This window comes from Benincasa hispida, chromosome 5 (genome assembly GCF_009727055.1).
Source record: "Benincasa hispida cultivar B227 chromosome 5, ASM972705v1, whole genome shotgun sequence".
Lineage (NCBI taxonomy): Eukaryota > Viridiplantae > Streptophyta > Magnoliopsida > Cucurbitales > Cucurbitaceae > Benincasa > Benincasa hispida.
Genome location: NC_052353.1, coordinates 50,312,111 through 50,331,490, shown reverse-complemented (window position 1 = coordinate 50,331,490; position 19,380 = coordinate 50,312,111). Strand labels below are relative to the sequence as shown.

General features: G+C 40.7%; 1 protein-coding gene across 1 annotated transcript; it reads left to right on the top strand.

Moving 5' to 3' along the window:
- The first annotated feature begins 18,296 nt into the window (after positions 1-18,296).
- Positions 18,297-18,917, top strand: LOC120077377. The gene has a single exon (XM_039031261.1). The coding sequence runs from the start codon at positions 18,297-18,299 to the stop codon at positions 18,915-18,917; it is 621 nt and encodes a 206-aa protein (XP_038887189.1).
- Positions 18,918-19,380: the final 463 nt, after the last annotated feature.

Below are 19,380 nucleotides of genomic sequence, written 5' to 3'. Positions count from 1 at the left end.
ATCTGATCAACCTCGGCTTTGCGTCTTTTTTTGTCATTAAATATTTGATTGTCGAGTGATCAGTGTGAATGAATACCTTGGTTCCCAACAGATATGCCCTTAATTTCTCCAATGCAAAAATCACAGCCAGGAGTTCTTTCTTAGTGGTGGTATAATTTATTTGAGCAGGGTTCAGATTTTTACTCGCATATGCGAAGGGTGCAAAACAGTTTTCTTCTTTTCTGCTAATGCAGCCCTCATCGCATACCCGCTTGTGTTGCACATGATTTCAAATGGCATTGTCCAATCTGGCGCAATTAGTATGGGCGCGGTAATTAGCGCATCTTTTAATACTCTGAATGCGTTGAGGCAATTGTTGTCAAACTCAAATTTCTTGTCTGCCTCTAACAATGCACTCAGTGGTTGTGCAATCTTAGAAAAGTCCTTGACAAATCGTCTAAAGAATCCAGCATGCCCCAAGAAGCTTCACACAGCCTTCACGCTGGTTGGAGGTGGGAGTTTTTCAATTGCTTCAATCTTTGCTTTGTCCACCTTCCCGGGAGATTTTGTGTCCTAACACTATACCCTCTTTCACCATGAAGTGACATTTTTCCCAATTGAGCACCAGGTTCGTCTCTTCACATCTCTTCAGAATTTTCTCCAAATTGGCCAGACAGACTTCATAGTTTCCTATAACGGAGACGTCATCCATAAATATTTCCACTGAGTCCTCGAGATAATCCGAAAAGATCGCCATCATGCACCTTTGGAACGTGCTCGACGCCTTGCAGAGGCCAAACGACATGCGTGAAAAGCGAATATCCCATATGGGCAGGTGAATGTGGTCTTGTCTTGATCTTTAGGAGCTATCATGATTTGATTATATCCGGCATACCCATCCAAGAAGTAGTAAAAATCATTCCCTGCTAGTCGGTCCAGCATTTGATCGATGAATGGCAGAGAAAAGTGATCTTTCTTTGTGGTCGCATTCAAATTGCGATAGTCCATGCATATGCGCCATCCAGTGATGGTCTTTTGCGATATTAATTCATTGTTCTCATTTGGGACTACCGTCATTCCGCCCTTCTTCGGCACACATTGCACGGGGCTAACCCATGTGCTATCTGCTATGGGATAGATAATGCCCGCATCCAGCCACTTGATAATCTCCTTTTTGACGACCTCATTTATCACAGGGTTAAGTATGCGTTGATTTTCAATTGTTACTTTGTGGTCGTCCTCAAGACGAATGTGGTGCATGCAGTATACGAGGCTAATTCCTCTGATGTCAGCGAGCATCCAGCCAATTGTTCGTACATGTTTCTTGAGAATGCTCATCAACACATTCTCTTGATCTGTGTTGAGCGCAGAGGAAATTATCACTGGCAGCTTCTCATTCTACCCCGAAAATGCGTACTTCAAATGGGTTGGTAGGGTCTTTAGTTCAAGTGTTGGTAGTTCCACGAAGGAAGGTTACGTTGTTTTTCTTTCTTCTTACGTTGTTTTTCTTTCTTCTTTTGGCTCTTCTTCTTGCGTTGCAATCATTTCTTCTTCTTTGTTTGTTTTTTCTACAATCGCATTGCAGGCAGCTACGGATGCGTTGGCATCCTCTTCTTCACACTCTTCATCAGACTTTTCTTCTTCAATTAAATTAAGGCCATCATAGGAATCTTGCAGGTCTTCTTCATCCAAAAATTTCATGGCACGAATTATATTAAATTTGAGCTTCTGTCCGTTTATACGTAAAGTGATTTCTCCCTTGTGCACATCAATTTGAGCACGACCCGTTGATAGGAAAGATCGCCCCAAAATTATGGGCACATCTTTGTCGGCCTCATAGTTGAGAATGATGAAGTCAGTTGGCAAAATAAATTTATCAATTGTAATCAGCACATCCTTCACCTTACCTTATGGATGAACCAGGGATCTGTCAGCCAATTGGACAGTCACTGATGTGGGCACAAGTTGCCCCACATTTAATTGTGTAAAAATTGACAGCGGCATCAAATTTATGTTGGTCTCCAAGTCACACAAAGCTTGCCCAACATAGAGTCCTTCTATGGAGCAAGGAATAGTGAAGCTCCCAAGATCGCTCATCTTCAGTGGGATAATAGATTTGGAACTTTGCGTTAGTGCCACCGTGGCAAATTTTCCAGTGCCTCTCTTCTTAGTTGCCATGTCCTTCAGAAACTTGGCATAGGCAGGCATTTCCTCAATCACTTCACTGAAAGAAATGTTAACATGTAATTGATTTAACATAGATAAGAAGCGTTGGTACTGTAACTCTTCGTTTTTCTTCTTCCTTAGCCTCTGAGGGAAAGGTGGTAACTAAAATTTCACGATTCCCGTTTCATTTGACTTCGAGGTCGACGCAACCTCAAGTTCCACTACTTCATTTTCTTTTTCTCTTCTTGCGTTACCGCAATCTCAGGCTCCGTTGCAATGGAAGTTGTTCTACTATGCTCCTTCTTTTCCCCCTCCACAGTCTTTCCACTGCGCAATGTCACAGCCTGACATTGCTTCTTACCTGATCCCTTTGGGTTGCATGGAAGTTCGGTAGAACTTGGCAATGCCCCTTGCGGTCTACTTTTCAGCTCACTCGCAATTTGGCCCATTTGTAATTCAAGGTTGCGGATGGACGTAGCCTGATTTGAAGCACTGTCTCGTTTTTCTCTATATATTTCTTCAATAGGCTCTCTAGAGAAGAGGATTGCGGTTGTTGTTGTGAGCTACTTGCTTGATTGCTCTATTGACTGTTGTTGCGTTGGAAGAATCCTGGTGGCCCTTCTTTTTGCGCCACAGGTTGAAAATTTTGTTGTTGATTCTTCCAGGAAAAATTGGGGTGGTTTCTCTACCCGGGGTTGTAAGTGTTTGAAAAAGGGATTATTCTTTACAAAATATACAGACTGTGGATTTTGCGGGCAATCTTCCATCGCATGCCCATCACCGCAAGTCGTACACCTTGTGGTATTTTGACTTATTGTGTTGATTTGCCCACCTTGTGTTGTTGAGATGCTGATCTCCATTCCTTGAATCAAATTCATCATTGCGGTCATTTGATTTTTTAATGAAACAATATCACCATTGTTTGCAACAGAATCTTTAAGTTTCAATCTCTGGTCACTCTCCTTCCAGTCTTCATGGTTCTTGGAGATGCGGTCCAAGATATTCTTCGCCTCATCGTAAGTTTTGTCAAGCAGAGAACCAGCGGCTGCCGCATTGGCAGCGGTCTGCGAAGCGGGATTCAAGCTGTAATAGAAAATTTCCATTTGAAGGCAGTCTGGTAGCCCATTATGCAGACAATCCCAGACCAACCTTTTAGACCTCGTCCAAGCATCATTGAGAGATTCGTCCATATCTTGTTCAAAATTTGTAATAAGCTTCCTTCGTCTTGCGTTTTTGGTAGGTGGAAAATACTTTTTCATGAATTTCTCCACTACCTGCTCCCAAGAAGTAATCTCTCCTGGTTCGAGCGAATAAGCCCATTTCCTAGCCTGATCATAGAGGGAAAATGGAAACAATGTTAGTTGAACTTCTTTAGCAGAGATGTTTGGGAACACAAAAATATTGTAGATTTCAATAAAACCTGTCTCTTATACACATCTAGATGTGTATAAGAGACAGATGTTAGTTGAACTTCTTTAGCAGAGATGTTTGCGAACACAAAAATATTGTAGATTTCAATAAAACTTTGGAGTTGGGCGTGCAGATCCTCGCCACGCCTTCCTCCGAATTGACCTGCAGTCTTGATCATCTGCAGCATCACCTATTTCATCTCAAATCTACTTCCGTCAAGGGCAGGCCTCATGATTCCCAGAGAGAAATCATAGAGGTTTGGCGATGCATAGTGCCTAATGGGCCTATTGCGATCGTTTGCCAACAAAATCGGATTCGCCGTGACATTATTATCATTTTGTGCTCCACCTCCAGGCTGCTCTGCAATCTCTTCTTTGTCTGATTGTGGTTGCTGTTGGCAGTCTCTCAATCTTTGTTTAAAAGTCCTCTCAATCTTCGAGTCGTAATTCGCCAGAGATCGAGAGTCCTACAAAGAAATAAAAAAATTTACCGTTAACAAACTATTTTGCCGAAGTCCCCGGCAACGACAAAAAAAACTTGATGTGTTGTTTTATGTAATGGAAATATGGATGATATGCATTGATGGAATTGCGTTGTGCACTCATGTTTCCCAAGCGGAATTCAAGTGTAAATTCCTCTGAGTTTTCTGGTAAGTCTAGGGTCGAACACAGGGACTTGTGAAAATAGTTGCGTTGGTGATTTTTATGAAGACTTGCGGTAACTAGTTAAATAAATCAATCGTTGGGTTTGTTATTTTCATTGATGAAAATAAATAACGAATGCGGCGGAGTTTGAAAAGAGTTGGTAAACGGGAAATACAATGAATATGCGATGAATGGGTTGAGAAAAGTTTCGGCTAACACTCCCTAGAATGCGTTCATGCAACATGCATACAATAGTAAACCACCTCTCGGCGTGAATGCTACGGCTTCTAAGGCTAGAACGCATGTGATAAATATGCAATAAGTCTACAGGGTTTACACATAAACCTCTATCTCTATTTATGCGATGACAACATGACATTCACACAAATATGCGACCACATAATATCATTCCCATCCCTAGGATGCATGCGATGCAAGTTGACAAATAGAGCTTATCTCTAAGTCCCTTTCTCTTGTTTATGCAAGCCTAATCTTGCTCTTTTGAGTCCATATTCTAACCTAGCTCTCTCGAGACATTAGGTTCTTTGTTTAGATTCTCTTTCGAGTAACTCTAAAGGCTATTTTGCACAGCATAAAACAAGACAATTACAAGCAATGAACTTACTAGGTCATGTTAGCTTAGTTCTTCTCAACCTAATGAACTAGTTTAGCTACTCATGCATATTAAGAGAGTGAGAAGATGTAGAAATAGAACTTCCATTGAATAGATATGAAGATGAAGTACAAAATAAAAATGCAAGTATAGTAAAGAGCCTGGTAGCAATTTCTTGCTACCACACATTTACACTGTTTCTTCTGGTGCTCTAAAGATATTCTCGCTCTCGCGAGAGTCGGCCCGCTCTCTGCTCTTACGCCCCAAGGTTCTCTCTTACGCCCCAAGATTACCCGAGAAACTCGTTTATGTTATACTTTTGTTTATGTTATACTTGGTGTGAACGCAAGAAAACTTGTGGCAGGACGCATGGTCATCACATACATTCGTTAATGCATTTTTCATTCCACTACATGACCATCGACGCATGACTATCAATGCATATCTTAGGAACATGCATCACATAATGCATCCGCAGGATTTTGGTTGTCGAGTAAAATTGACTTCTAATTTCCCACCATTAAGTTTTTGGCGTCACTGCCGGGGACTTGGCAGCTAGATGTTTGTTAAGTTTTGTATCTCTGCGAGCAAAATTTTTATCTTGGGAGTATTGCAGCTTATGCGACCAGGTTGCAAACAATATTGAAGTGTAGGCGATGCACTGAAAGCCAATGTTGACCCCAAGGTAGAAGAGCAATCAGTCGCAAAAGAGCTTAAGGCAGTTCTAAGCTCATGGTGGCCAACATGCGCCCAACAATTGCCGAAAGTTCCAATGTTCAGGGCAACTTGACCCAAGCAGTTGAGAGCCATCTCGTGCCTGGAAGACTCCTTGCGGTGACAACACTTTTATTTTTTCAGGGACGTCTTCCACTCTATCTTTACATTACTTTCTTAGTATAGGTTTTTTTTATTTCATTTTCATTGTTATTTTGGATATATGGCTACTTTCTTGGTTGTGATACGTTTGCTTTTGCAGGTGCAACAATAAGTCTCCTCGGTTCATAGTTCAACAGAAGAATTCCTTTCATCCTTCAATGCATGGCTTCAATCCAGTGGATTCCAACACATGAGCGCATGCGTTATTCTGCCTAAGGTCTTTTTTTGTTATCTCGTATGCCTTATCCTTTTGAAATTCTCTTATTCCTGATTGCATTGTTTTCCGATGTTTCTATGATGGTACGTATAGTTCACCACATTTTCTATCTAACCAATGCAAGGCATTCTTTACTTTTATTAGCTTCTTCAAAATTTGAAAATCTTAAGTTTTATTTTGTGCAAACCTTTGTTCAAACATTTATTATCGCATTCTTATAATTCTGTTTTTAGCTTTGTGGTAAGAACGCTACCAACCTCTAAGTTTGGGGGTGGCAACGGTCTCGGAGAATTGCGTTCATTATATTGTGATCATTTGAAGAAAAAAAAAGTTGAAGTGAAGATTTTGAGAACAATAATAACTCCACTATCAACGCAATGGGGAAACCCTTGTTGATAAGAGTTAAGTTATAAAAGGAACTTGCTCATAGTTGGGTGTTCGCATGACACACGCGTGGGTAAGCCAAAATGAAGGCAAGTCGCCAGGATCAATGCATAAGCGCAACAACTCTGTCCGGCGTAAGCCAAAACAAAAGAGACAAGAGTTGAGTTGAATATGGAACGCAACCGAAGTTGGATGCCCGCATGACACACGTAGGGGTAAGCCAAAACGAAGGGCGTAACCAGGTTAAACGCCGCATTTCAATAGGCCATCACAAAGTTTTGAAGTATTTTGAATGAAAGCATTCTTAAGAGCTAAACACAAAGTTGTGGTGAATGAGAAAAAGTTTTTGAGCAAAGGCTTGCCGAATCTAAACTTAGAAAAGTTCTTTTTGAAGAAGCAGCCAAAATGGAGGAGAGCATTCCGGTGATGGTCAAAGGTGTGTGTGAATTATATTCTGAGAAGCTGGTCATCGCAAAGGAAAGCATGAAGGTGAGTTAGAATTTCTTGAGTATAACGCATGCTTGAGGACAAGCACGATTTTAAGTTTGGGGGTGTGATAACATGCAGAAATGCATGTCATCTTAGGCCTTTTACTTAGAATTATGAAGTTTTTAGGCAGAATATGCGTCGATCATGATAGGAATTCACGAGAATATGAGCTTGCGTCGATTAGCATGTCGAATCTCAGCTAACTCGTTATTTTGCGTTAATTGTGCGTTCAATGTTCTATTTTTGTAGCTAATGCAGGAAATGGACACAAACGCAGAAACCAGACCACCGCATAGACGACTGCATGTGGAGAAACTCTCCACCACAAGGCAAACGCATTAGATCAACGCATGGATGTTATGGTGATCAACCAGATGCGTTCATCGCATAGGAATTACGCTCGTCAGGTGATTGCGGTCATCATGTAGAGTTACGGTATTAAGCGAATGCGGCCATTGAATGATTGCAGTTGCACAAAAAGGAAAACTAATGGGATCAACGCAAGGTAGGTGGAATGAATGCATCAACGCATCTGCCTTTAGAAAACCCAAAAGATTATGTTGACATTTCACCTACCACGCCGTTAGTGACAGAGTTTCAGAAAGAACGAACGCGTCGAATGTCAGACTTAGAGCAGTCCAATTAATGCTGTCGATGACCCAAGCTCTATAGTTAGAGGCTAATGAGCTAAAATTCAAATCATCCGGAGATTATCTCTCCATATGGGGATTTTCCCTATGATCCAGACAAACTGCGTGATAAGATGGCTGAGAGTTCTTCATCTCCTTCCTCCATTCCGAGTGACGATCGGAGCTAGATCTCGTGAGAGTCAACTCCTCCGCCCATCCATGGCACCACCGGTAGCCTTGACGCACATCCACTGGAAGTAAGCCTTTGCTTCTAGCCGGTCATTCCATTTCCCTTTCTTCTCTTACATTGTATTGTATGACATTTTGGAATTAAGGAATTAAGGAATTAATACAATATGTTTTCAATGCATTTCTCTGTTCCTTCGACTCCATCTCCATCTTCTTTGTTTAACATCTTTACTTTCATCGCAACACTTAGTGGGATTACTTAGGTATTGCATACTTAGCCATGTGGATTAAGGATACGAAGCATGTAGCAACCCACCGAGAGGTGTATGTTGTGTGGGTGTGTGAGAAAACCTTATTTGCTTAGTGTGAAGCTACTACAACGCCTGTCTATAGGATAACACAATGCTTGTCTATTAGTGAAGTCAGCAACAACCAACTGCCCGGGAGGGTAAGTGGTTGGACGCATTAAGCAAGGTTTGCATTGTTCACTAGGGAGAGTAACAATATTGCGTCAACCAAGTTTATGCATTTGTTTTGTATTATGTATGCTTCATTCTGAAGTTGTTCGTATAACACATGCGGAAGCAACTTTAGGATCGGAGGAACTTAACTACATCAATTTTAGAAAATGAAAGCATGTTGTCCAAATACCGTAAACAGAGAGCAGAATTTGTACCAACCTTTTTGGAGACCGATTCAGCAACTCCCTTTGATTCCTTTGCTCACGACCGGTGTGTGGACCACCTCTAGTGTCTTCTCTACTATTCTCTGGGCCAAGAACGACTTGTGGGAGTCTATAGAGATAGGGAATGGGAAGGGAATACTTGAAGGTTCAAGCTCTAGAGAGATATATGAAGATAGGTGAGTTTGAGACCAAATTTCAGTAGCATGACAGTATGGAAATGGTTGTCTTCTTCTCTAAATCTAATTCTACCTCTATTTATAGATTGAATCCATGCATCAAGAAGCCTCAAGATGTAAGACACATGGTGGAGATTCAAGCAATAGTAGATTCTAGGTGTTCATGTAACATTACATGCAAGAGTGCATGGATGAGTTGTTTTTCCGCTTTGAATCACCATGCATAAGTGGGATTCCAACAAAATCCACTATCCTTGATCCAAAATCTGATTTTAGCTTGCATTTTAATCTTAATTTCAATTCTAAATTGAAATTAATTTTTGGTAACTAATTTGAAACTTTTCCAATTAATTTCATATGATTAATCCAATTAATCATTCTAACCTTGTGCAATCCATTATATATGAATTCTTATTCATGTATATAGTATTTAAAACACTTTTAAATACTTTATCTCTCATTTAATAATTTAATTCATAATTAAATTATTGTGTCAAACACAATTGACGATAATACTCTTCCCGATTTTGAACGATTCCAAGTTTCCTAGGCTTTATTCCGATATGAGCTAGTAGGGGGACCTAATGGACCTACAGATCATGGGCTCCAATGATTCAAGGTTAACCGACTAATCTCATTAACCAAGCTAACCAACATTCGTTAACTACCGGGACACTCCACTATAGCCTAGTAGCTGCACTCCCCTTACCTTAGATATATTTTCGTCCACTTGATATAACCATGTTCAGTAAGTCGATCCTTCATAGGTTGTTCGTAGCTATAGCCGAGTCAAATGTCTGTTTTACCCCTTTAGTACTTCTTGTTCCTTAAGTTCCACTAATCCTCTAATGAACAATCGGTTTGTGGTTCAACCATCAAACCTAAGTCCCTCTCGGCCCAAGGAGAGGGTGAGGCCCCTTGTTCAAGTCCTGGAGTTAGTACTTAAGGGAACAACCTCTCTACCATCCCTGAAATGGGTAGAGTGAATTTCGTCTTGCGAGACTATATCCCCAGCTATCTATCTGATCTTATCCCTAAAATGGTAGGCTTGTTGAGTCGGCGATGTTTGGCCACTCTCACCCATGCAGATCAAAGTATAATCTTGTATAAACAGAAGTTCATAGTTAGCTCAGGATTAAGATCGAGTTACCTAGGTCATCTTGTGAAATAGTCAGTTTCTTCAGTAAACGGCATTATAAAGAGAAAGTGACTAATTTTGTGGTCCTATCTTATGCAAACTCATTGCATAGGACGCCCCCACTCACATGTCTCTACATGAACGATTTAGGATCTCATCATTTGTACTTAATACAAACTGGGCCGCGTCCATAGTATCCCCAGGATAAGGTACCCAACCCTATCCTTATACTATAGACAGTTTTGGCTATATACTTGAACTTGATCCTATGATATGCCTCTACATATAGTTCAAGTATTCATGTTATAGCCAAGGATCTTAGTTTATTGGATTTAGGTTAGATATTCAAAACTTACATATTCAATAACATCTTTTACTGTAACCTCAATAACGTCTTTGTTGGAAATAGAAAATATTTAATGATTTACAAACTACGAGTTTATAGGACATTAAACCCAACACATTCGTCCATTAGGGATACTCGAGAGGGTAGTCTAAGGACAGGATCTAGGCTTGGGAAGGTCAGGTCAGAATCTAGGCTCGGGAGAGTCAGATTAGAATACATAATACAAGAGATAGAAGCTAGGGAGTAAGCACTGTTTGCCATTAACCCATCGCATGCATCCTAGAGATAGGATACGATTGAGTGCGGTCACCGCAGCGTTGTGTGCATTTTGCATCATCGCATAGGAAAATAGTAGAGACTTAGGAATAAGCTTTATGGACACTTTGCATTGAACACATGCTTCCTAGAATTAGGAGCACCGCATTTCCATTGGAAAATGACTTGCCGTACATGAGTGTAGCATGAGTGCATTGGCTTGCGTTGAGTAGGGTTGCCCTCACAGTCACTCTTAAGGGTTGCAATGAAAATATCTCCACATTTTATCTATTTTCCCATACATTTATTTCATGTCAAGGTTTTTCGTATCTCTACCTTTCATGCATATTCTCAATGCGTTATCTGTTAGATAGGAGTAGGAGTAGGATTAACTTACCAACATCCCCTCCATTCTTTTATTTAAACCACCACATTCACATCACCGCGAACATATAGCTACAAGTCCCTGTGTTTGACCTCGGATTACCCGAGAAACTTGCGTTCATGTTATACTTGGCATGAACGGAAGAAAACTTGTGGCAAGACGCATGGTCATCGCATACATTTGTTAACGCATTTTTCATTCCAACGCATGACCATCGACGCATGATTATCAACGCATATCTTAGTAACATGCATCGCATAACGTGCCCACAGGATTTTGGTTGTCGAGTAAAATTGACTTCTAATTTCCCATCATCAGTTAGCAAAATCGTTTACCACGATCGTTCAACACAATCGCATTATTATTTTTTCTCTTTTTTTTTAAGCAATAAACAAATATGCGATAACAAATAACAGCAAGGTAATGAGAGTTCACGAAGCATTGATACGAAACAAAAAGGATATTCAAAAGGATTGTGTCCCTGATGAGGTTGAGTCATATAGTAACTCAGGGATTGCTTATTTCAAGCTGGACTTTTCACATCCACAGTGGATTTTTCTTCTTTTTTCGATCTTCAAGAATCTTGACTGCCTTAATCCGAATATCCCCCTTGCGCACATCAATTTGAGCACAACCGGTCGAGAGGAATGGTCATCCCAATATGATGGGCACATCTTCAACCGCTTTTTAATCCAAAATGATGAAGTATGCCAGCAAGATGAATTTGTCAATCGAGATTGCGGCATCTTTCAACTCTCCCTCGGGATGTATTCGGGATCTGTCCGCAAGCAGGAGAGTCTCCGTCGTGGGCGTGAGTTTTCCCATATCCAATCGTTTGAAGATTGATAGCGGTATTACGTTTATACTCGCCCCAAGATCGCATAGTGCTTGACCACTGTATACCCCACCAATTGAGCATGGTATTGTGAAGATTCTTGGATCGCACATTTTTTGTGGGATCATAGCATTTTGCATTACTACCACTGTCACGATTTTTTCTTCATCATTCTATTTCTTTTTCAATCTTTGCGGGAATGGTGTAGCTGGACTTCTTCTATCTTGCGTTCTAGGGCTTGAGGGTGGATGCAACCTCCAGGTTCATTTTCTCGGGCTCTTCTGAATTATAAGTCAATAGGTCCTCGGTTGTAACTGCATTCAAGTTGGTCGGATGGGTTCTTCCCCTACTTCTGCTCTCATTTTTTCGCTTAGCAATTGAGACTACTAAGCATTGTTCCTTTCCATACCCCAAAGTTGCACGGGAGCTTAGTTGAGCTCGGTAACACTCCTTGCGGTCTATTTTTTAGCTCGCCCAATCTGTCCTAGTTGAATTTCGAGATTTCGGATGGACAATGCTTGATTTGAAGCACTGATCCGTCTTTCTCAATATATTGCTTCAACAAGCTCTCTAAAGATGAAGATTGCAGTGCCCGTGAACTGCTAGCTTGATTATGCATTGGACCGTTGGTTCGTGGGAAAATTTTGGGTGGCCCTTCTTTTTGCGCCACTGGTTGAAAGCTTTGTTGTTAATTTTTCCACGCGAAATTGGGGTGATTTCTCCACCAAGGATTGTACATGTCGGAATAAGGATTATTCTTTATGAAGCATACTAACCGCGGATTTCCTGGGCATTCTTCCATCAGATGAGCATCTCCACAGATGACACAACTTGTGGTCGTTTGGGCAATTGCGTTGACCTGCCCTTTTTGTGCTTCCGTGCTATTAATTGCGATGCCTTGTATCAAACTCATCATCGCAGTCATTTGGTTCTAAAGGGATGCGATGGCCCCATTGTTCGCGTCACTGTTTTGAATTCTTATCTTTGCTCGCTTTCTCGCCAGTCCTCATGATTTTTGGAAATGCGATCAAGTGTACTTTTCGCCTCATCGTAAGTTTTATCAAGCAGACCACTAGGTGTTGCCGCATTGGCAGCAGTCTGCGATGCAGGGGTTAATCCTTGGTAGAAAATCTCCATCTATAAGCAGTCTGGTAAGCCGTTATGTGGGTAGTCTCTTACCAGCCTCTTAAACCTCACTCAAGCATTGCTGGGCGATTAGTCAGTTTCCTGTTCAAAATTCGTAATTAACTTCCTCCTTCTTGTGTTCTCCACTAGAGGGAAGTATTTCTTCATGAACTTTTCCACGACTTGTTCCCACGAAGTTATCTCTCCCGATTCGAGAGAATAAGCCCATTTTTGTGCCTGATCACACAATGAAAATGGAAACAAAGTTAGTCGAACTTATTCAGTGGAGATATTAGGGAACACAAAAGTATTGCAGATCTCTATGAAGCTCCGGAGGTGGGCGTGTGGGTCTTCGCCACGCCTCCCTCCAAACTGTCCAGTAGTCTGGATCATCTGCAGCATCACCGGTTTCATTTCGAATCTCGATCCGTCAAGAGTGGGCCTTATGATTCCTGGGGAGAAATCGTAGAGATTAATCGACGCATAGTCCCGAATGGGCCTATTGCGGTCGTTCGCCAATAGGATGGGATTCATCATGACATTGTTTTCATTTGGTGATCCATTTCCAGGTTGTTCCGCCATGTTATCTTTCTCTAGTTGTTGTTGTTGGCGGCTATCTCTCAATCTTCGTCGGAACGTTCTTTCAATCTCTGGGTCATAATTCGTCAGAGATTGAAAGCTGCAAAGAAATAAAAAAAATTACCGTTAGCACGTTGAATTGCCGAAGTCCCCGATAACGGCACCAAAAACTTGATGCGTTATTTTATGCGGTGAAATAATGAAAGGAGTTGTGGTGATGGAAAATGCGTTACGCAAACAAGTTTTCTCAGCAGAACCCAAGTATAAATCCTACTGAGTTTTCTGGTAAGTCCAAGGTCAAACTCAGGGACTATGGAACACAATATGAGGTAATAATTTTTAAGATCACTTTGCGGTAACAAATAAATTAATGGTTTTGTTGTTTGTTGTTGAAGTATAAAAAGTATGCGGTGGATTTGAGAAAAGATTGATTATGCGACAGATACATTGAGTATGCAGAGGAACGGGTTGAGAAGATCTTTAGCTAGCATTTCCCGAGAATTCGTTCAAACTATGCGATCATGCTACACTCATGCGACAACAAATCATTTTCCAATGAAAATGCGGTAGCTCCTAATTCTAAGACGCATGCGATGAATGCGATAATGTCTATAGAGCTTATTCCTAAGTCTCTACTTCTTGCCTATGAAATGATACAAGATGCACACAAGGAAAAGGTGACTGCATACAATCCTAACCTATCTCTAGGATGCATGTGATGCGTTAATAGAAAACAACGCTTATTCGTAAGCTCCTCTTTCTTGATTATGCATTTCTAATCTAACTCTCTCGAGCCTAGATTCTAATATGACTTTTCCAAGCCTAGATTCTATCCTTAGACTACCCTCCCGAGTATCTCTAATGAACAAATGACGCATACATAATACAAGATAATCGCATAGAATGAACATCCCCAGTTATGCTTGCTAAGTGCTTCTCAACCCATTCGACAGTTTTAGCTACTCATGCGCAATATACAGAGAGTGAACAGATATAAAGATGTAAATTCCATTTCTATTAATCAGTTCATAGTACAAAATGACAATGGAAGATAAGGATAGAGAGCTTGGTAGCAATTCCTTGCTTCCCAAGGATTTTACACTATTAACTCTATTCTGCTCAAAAGATGTTCCTACTTCCGCAGGAGTTTGCCCTCTTTCTGATCTCGACACTTCCGACACTCTTCCAAGTTCACCAAAATGATCTCTTGGTACAATCTCACTTCCCTCGCTTTCACCTTCTAAGTAAAAGAAAACTATGAACAATGTTACTTCTATCTAAGGGGAAAATTCTCTAACTATCTAAGCTGAACGAACCCTTCACTTAAGGTGGCCTCTAGTATTTATAGAGCTTTGGGGTGAAAGGCTTCTTCTCTCTTATGATTGCACTGGTGGGATGTTATTAATTCTCTGTTTGATGCACCGAATATTTGTCAACGAAAAGTTGAGTGTACTTGCTACAGTAGTTCATTAACGACTTGTCAACTTAATTCGGAATCGACCGTCATTAGCTTTCTGTCCCATCAGTAATTTATTATGCTTTTCACCCAGTTGTGCCCATGATAATGGGCAAAAATGTACGTTATTACAATGCTAAGTTCTTAAACAATTATGGCTTGTGTTGATAAAATATGTTAGATTGCGTCCAAAAAGCATTATGTTCATAACATTGTGGTCGCATGCGTTCATCGCATAGAAACAGTTAATTTTTGTATTTTTATGCAGAATATGCGTTGATGCAAGGAAAAAAGCGCGCTCACAAGAAATCAACGGACGAGCATAGCATTATTGTAAGGCTATGCGGTGATTTGTGTTTGCATACATCTGCTCAAGAAGGATTTTCGCATAGAGCCGACGCAACCTGGTGGGCGCATCTGAGTGAAAGGCATAATTAATCACGATGGGACAGAAAGCTGATGGATCGAATCCAAATTAAGTTGACAAGCCGCTAACGATAACATGTACATTCAGCTTTTCGGTGACAAATATTCGGCACATCAGTCAGAGAATCAAAGCCATCCCATCTGTGCAATCATAAGAGAGAAGCTGCCCTTCACCTCGAAACTCTATAAATACCAAAGCATCCTTCAGAAAAGGGGTTCACGAGTTTGGATACTTGGATAAATTTCTCCATAGTTCAGCCTTGTCCATAGTTTTTCTTTTTATTTTAAGGCGGAGCAAGAAAAGAGCCGAGACGCAGAAAGATCACTTGGGGCAACTCGAGAGAGAACCCAGAGGCGTAGAAAGCAGAGAGCGGCCGAATCTCTGCGAGAGCGAGATTATCTTTTGAACACAAGTAGAAAAGACAGTGTAAAAGCCTGGGAAGCAAGAGATTGCTACCAGGCTCTTTATTCTCTTCTTGCATTGTTATTTTGTACTTCAACTTTATATTTATACAATGGAAGCTCTTATTCTACATCTTTTCACTCTCTTAGCACGTATGAGTAGCTAAAATTATCGAATGGGAGAAGAACTAAGCTAACATGACCTAGGATCTTTATCATATGCGATTATCTTATTTTATGCTGTGCCCAACACCCCTTTAAAGCTACTCAAGAGAGAGTCTAAAGAAAGAATCTAAAACTTGAGAGAGCTAGTTTAGAATCTAGACTCGAGAAAGCAAGATTAGATCTGCATAAACAAGAGATAGAGACTTAGAGATAAGCTCTGTTTGTCAACCTGCATCACATGCACCCTAGAGATAGGTATGATATTATGTGGTCGCCTTATTTGTGTGTGTGTCATTTTGTCATTGCATAAATAAGAATAGAGGCTTATGTGTAGGTCCTATAGACTTATCGCATATATCGCATGTGTTCTAACATTAGAAGTCATGGCATTCGCATCAAGAGATGGTTTACTATTGTATGTGTGTTGCATGATCGCATAGCATGAACGCATCCTAGGAAGTGTTAGCCGAAACCCTTCTCAACCCGTTCATCGCATACTCATCGCATCTTTTATTTATCAACTATTTTCGAACTCCACCGCATTTGTTTATTTTTATTACCGCAAATAACATTCCCAACAACTACTTGATTTATTTGGTTACCGCAATATCTTCTGAGAAATTACCACCGCATATTGTTTCCTAAGTGCTTGAGTTCGACCCTAGACTTACCAGGAAACTCAGTGGGGTTTACATTTGGATTCCACTGAGAAAACTTGAGTGCTTAACGCATTTTCATCATTGCATTTCATCCATATTCCACCTCATAAAATAACGCATCAAGTTTTTGGCGCCGTTGCCGGGGACTTTGGCAAATCAGTGTGCTAATGGTGATTTTTCTGATTTCTTTGCAGACTCTCAGTCTCTAGCGAATTACGACTCGAAGATTGAGAGGACGTTCAGAAGGAGATTAAGAGACCACCAACAACAACAGCCAGATAAAGAAGATATGGCAGAGCAGTTTGAAAATGGAGCACTAAATGTAAATAACGTCATGGTGAATCCAATCCTCCTGGCAAACGATCGTAATAGGCCCATTAGGGACTATTCCTCGCCAAACCTCTACGATTTCTCTCCAGGAATCATGAGGCCTGCCCTTGACGAAAGCTGATTCGAAATGAAAACAGTGATGCTACAGATGATCCAAACTGCAGGACAATTCGGAGGACGGCGAGGCGAGGACCCACATGCGTACCTCCGTAGCTTAATAGAAATCTGCAATACTTTTGTGTTCTCGAACATCTCTGCCGAAGAAGTTCAACTAACTCTATTTCCATTTTCTCTGTGTGATCAGGAAAGAAAATGGGCGTATTTCCTCGAGCTGGGAGAGATCACTTCATGGGAACAAGTCGTAGAGAAATTTATGAAGAAATATTTTTCACCTACTGAGAATGCTCGATGAAGGAAACTAATCACCAATTTTGAACAAGACATGGACGAATCGCTCAGCGATGCCTAGGCGAGGTTTAAGAGGTTGGTCAAGAACTGTCCACACAATGGATTACCAGACTGACTTCAGATGGAAATCTTTTATCACGGTTTAAATCTCGATTCGCAGACTGCTACAAATGCGGCAGCCGCTGGTGGTTTACTAGACAAGACGTATGACGAGGCTAAGAACATCTTGGATTGCATCTCTAAAAACCAGGAGGATTGGAGAGAGAGTGATCAGAGACTAAGAATCAAGGATAACGACGCACGTAATGGTGCTATTGCTTCACTACAGAATCAGATGACTGCAATGATCAACCTGATTCAAGGAATCGCGATCAACAGTCCAACACCGCAAACTGGTCAAGTAAACGCCATTAATCAGAACGTCGCAAGGTGTGTGACTTGCGGTGATCGACACACAATGGTAGAATGCCCACAGAATCCCCAGTCTATTTACCTTGTGAAAAATAATCCATTCTTTAATACCTACAACCCCGGGTGGAGAAACCATCCCAATTTTGCATAGAAAAATCAGCAGCAAAATTTCCAATCTATGATGCAACAAGAAGGGCCACCTGGATTCTTCCCATGGAATAACGGTCAAACAAGCAATCAAGCTAGTAGCTCGCAACCGCCGCAATGTTCCTACTTGGAAATCTTGTTAGAGCAGTATATAGAGAAAAACGAAACTGTGCTTCAATATCAGGCTATGTCCATCCGCAATCTAGAATTACAGATGGGTCAGATTGCAAGCGAGCTAAAGAACAGACCGCAAGGGGCTCTCCCGAGTTCAACAGAACTCCCACGCAACCCGGGGGGATCAGGTAAAGAGTAATGTCAAGTCATGACATTGCAGAGTGGAAAAACTGTGGAAGGAGAAAGGAAAGAGCCTAGCCGGACAGCTTCTATTGCATTGGACCCTGACATTGCGGTGACTCAAGAAGAAGAAGAAGGAGAAAAAGAAGTAATAGAGTCAGAAGTGACATCCACCTCAAAGCCATCAGAAAAAGGGACCGTGAGAATGTAGTTACCACCTTTCCCGCTGAGACTCGGAAAGAAAAAGAATGACGAGGTACAGTACCAACGCTTCCTATCTATGTTAAACAATTGCATATTAATATTCCATTCAGTGAAGCAATTTATGGAGATGCCTGCTTATGCGAAGTTTCTGAAGGATGTGTGATAACGGGCAGAAATGCTTCGATCCTGTGTACTGCAATTTAAGGGCAACTGGGATTCTCATCTTCCATTGATGGAGTTTGCATATAATAATAGTTACCATTCCAGTATTGAAATGGCTTCATATGAAGCTTTGTATGGGAGGAAATGTAGAACCTCAGTATGTTGGGATGAAGTTGGTGAGAGGAAGTTGTTCGGACTAGAATTGGTGCAAATCACTACTGATACTATTAAAATCATTAGGGAGAAACTTAAGACAGCTCAGGATCGCCAGAAAAGTTATGCTAACAAACATCGTCGAGATTTGGAATTCGAGGTGGGAGATAGAGTTTTTCGAAAGCTTTCTCCTTGGAAAGGAGTGCTATGCTTTGTTAAGAAAGGAAAACTAAGTCCAAGATATATAGGACCATATGAAATTCTAGAACGCATAGACCCATCAACCTACCGTTTGGCACAGCCAATGGAGCTTTCTAGGATACATGATGTCTCCCATGTGTCAATGTTGCGTAAATATATATCGGACCCATCTCATGTTCTAGAATCACAACCATTGCAACTTAAGGAAAATTTATCCTATGAGGAAGAACCTATACAAATCATAGAAAAGAAGGAGCAGGTATTGAGGAACAAGAAAATTCCACTAGTCAAAGTGTTGTGGAGACACCATGCAGTGGAAGCAGCAACTTGGGAAAGCGAACAACAAATGAGAGCCAAATATCCTCATTTTTTCTCTTGATGACTTTCTGCTGAATTTCGAGGACGAAATTCACAAAAAGGGGGTACTGACTTGTAAGCCCTTGTCCCTTTTTCTCTTGTTTATGCTTAGCATCAACCTAGATAAGTGAGCTTATGTACCTAAATGAATAACTTGGATTGTATGACCTAAGAAAGTTATAATTTTAAATGTTGGAATGAAAGTTGGAAATTAATTAACAAATGCAAGTTCTTTTAGAAATGTATTAATACATGTTATTATTGGCACATTTTTTCATGATTGGGCACTTGTATAGTGAAATGTTTTGTTATTGGCTAAGGGTTACAAGGAAAGAAAGAACAAAATTTGTAGGAAATGCAAGTTGGCCGAGAGGGGTATTGGAGTTGTTTGTTTTTTTTTATAAAAAAAAAAATTCTTGGATTAACTTGCTAAAATCTAAAATTAATTTAACTTGATAAGTCTTGTAAGGCTACAAAGGATAAGT

What these genes read in the sequence shown, in the direction of transcription:
- LOC120077377 (XM_039031261.1), top strand. Translation starts at nt 18,297, where the DNA reads ATGGCTTCATATGAAGCTTTGTATGGGAGGAAATGTAGAACCTCAGTA.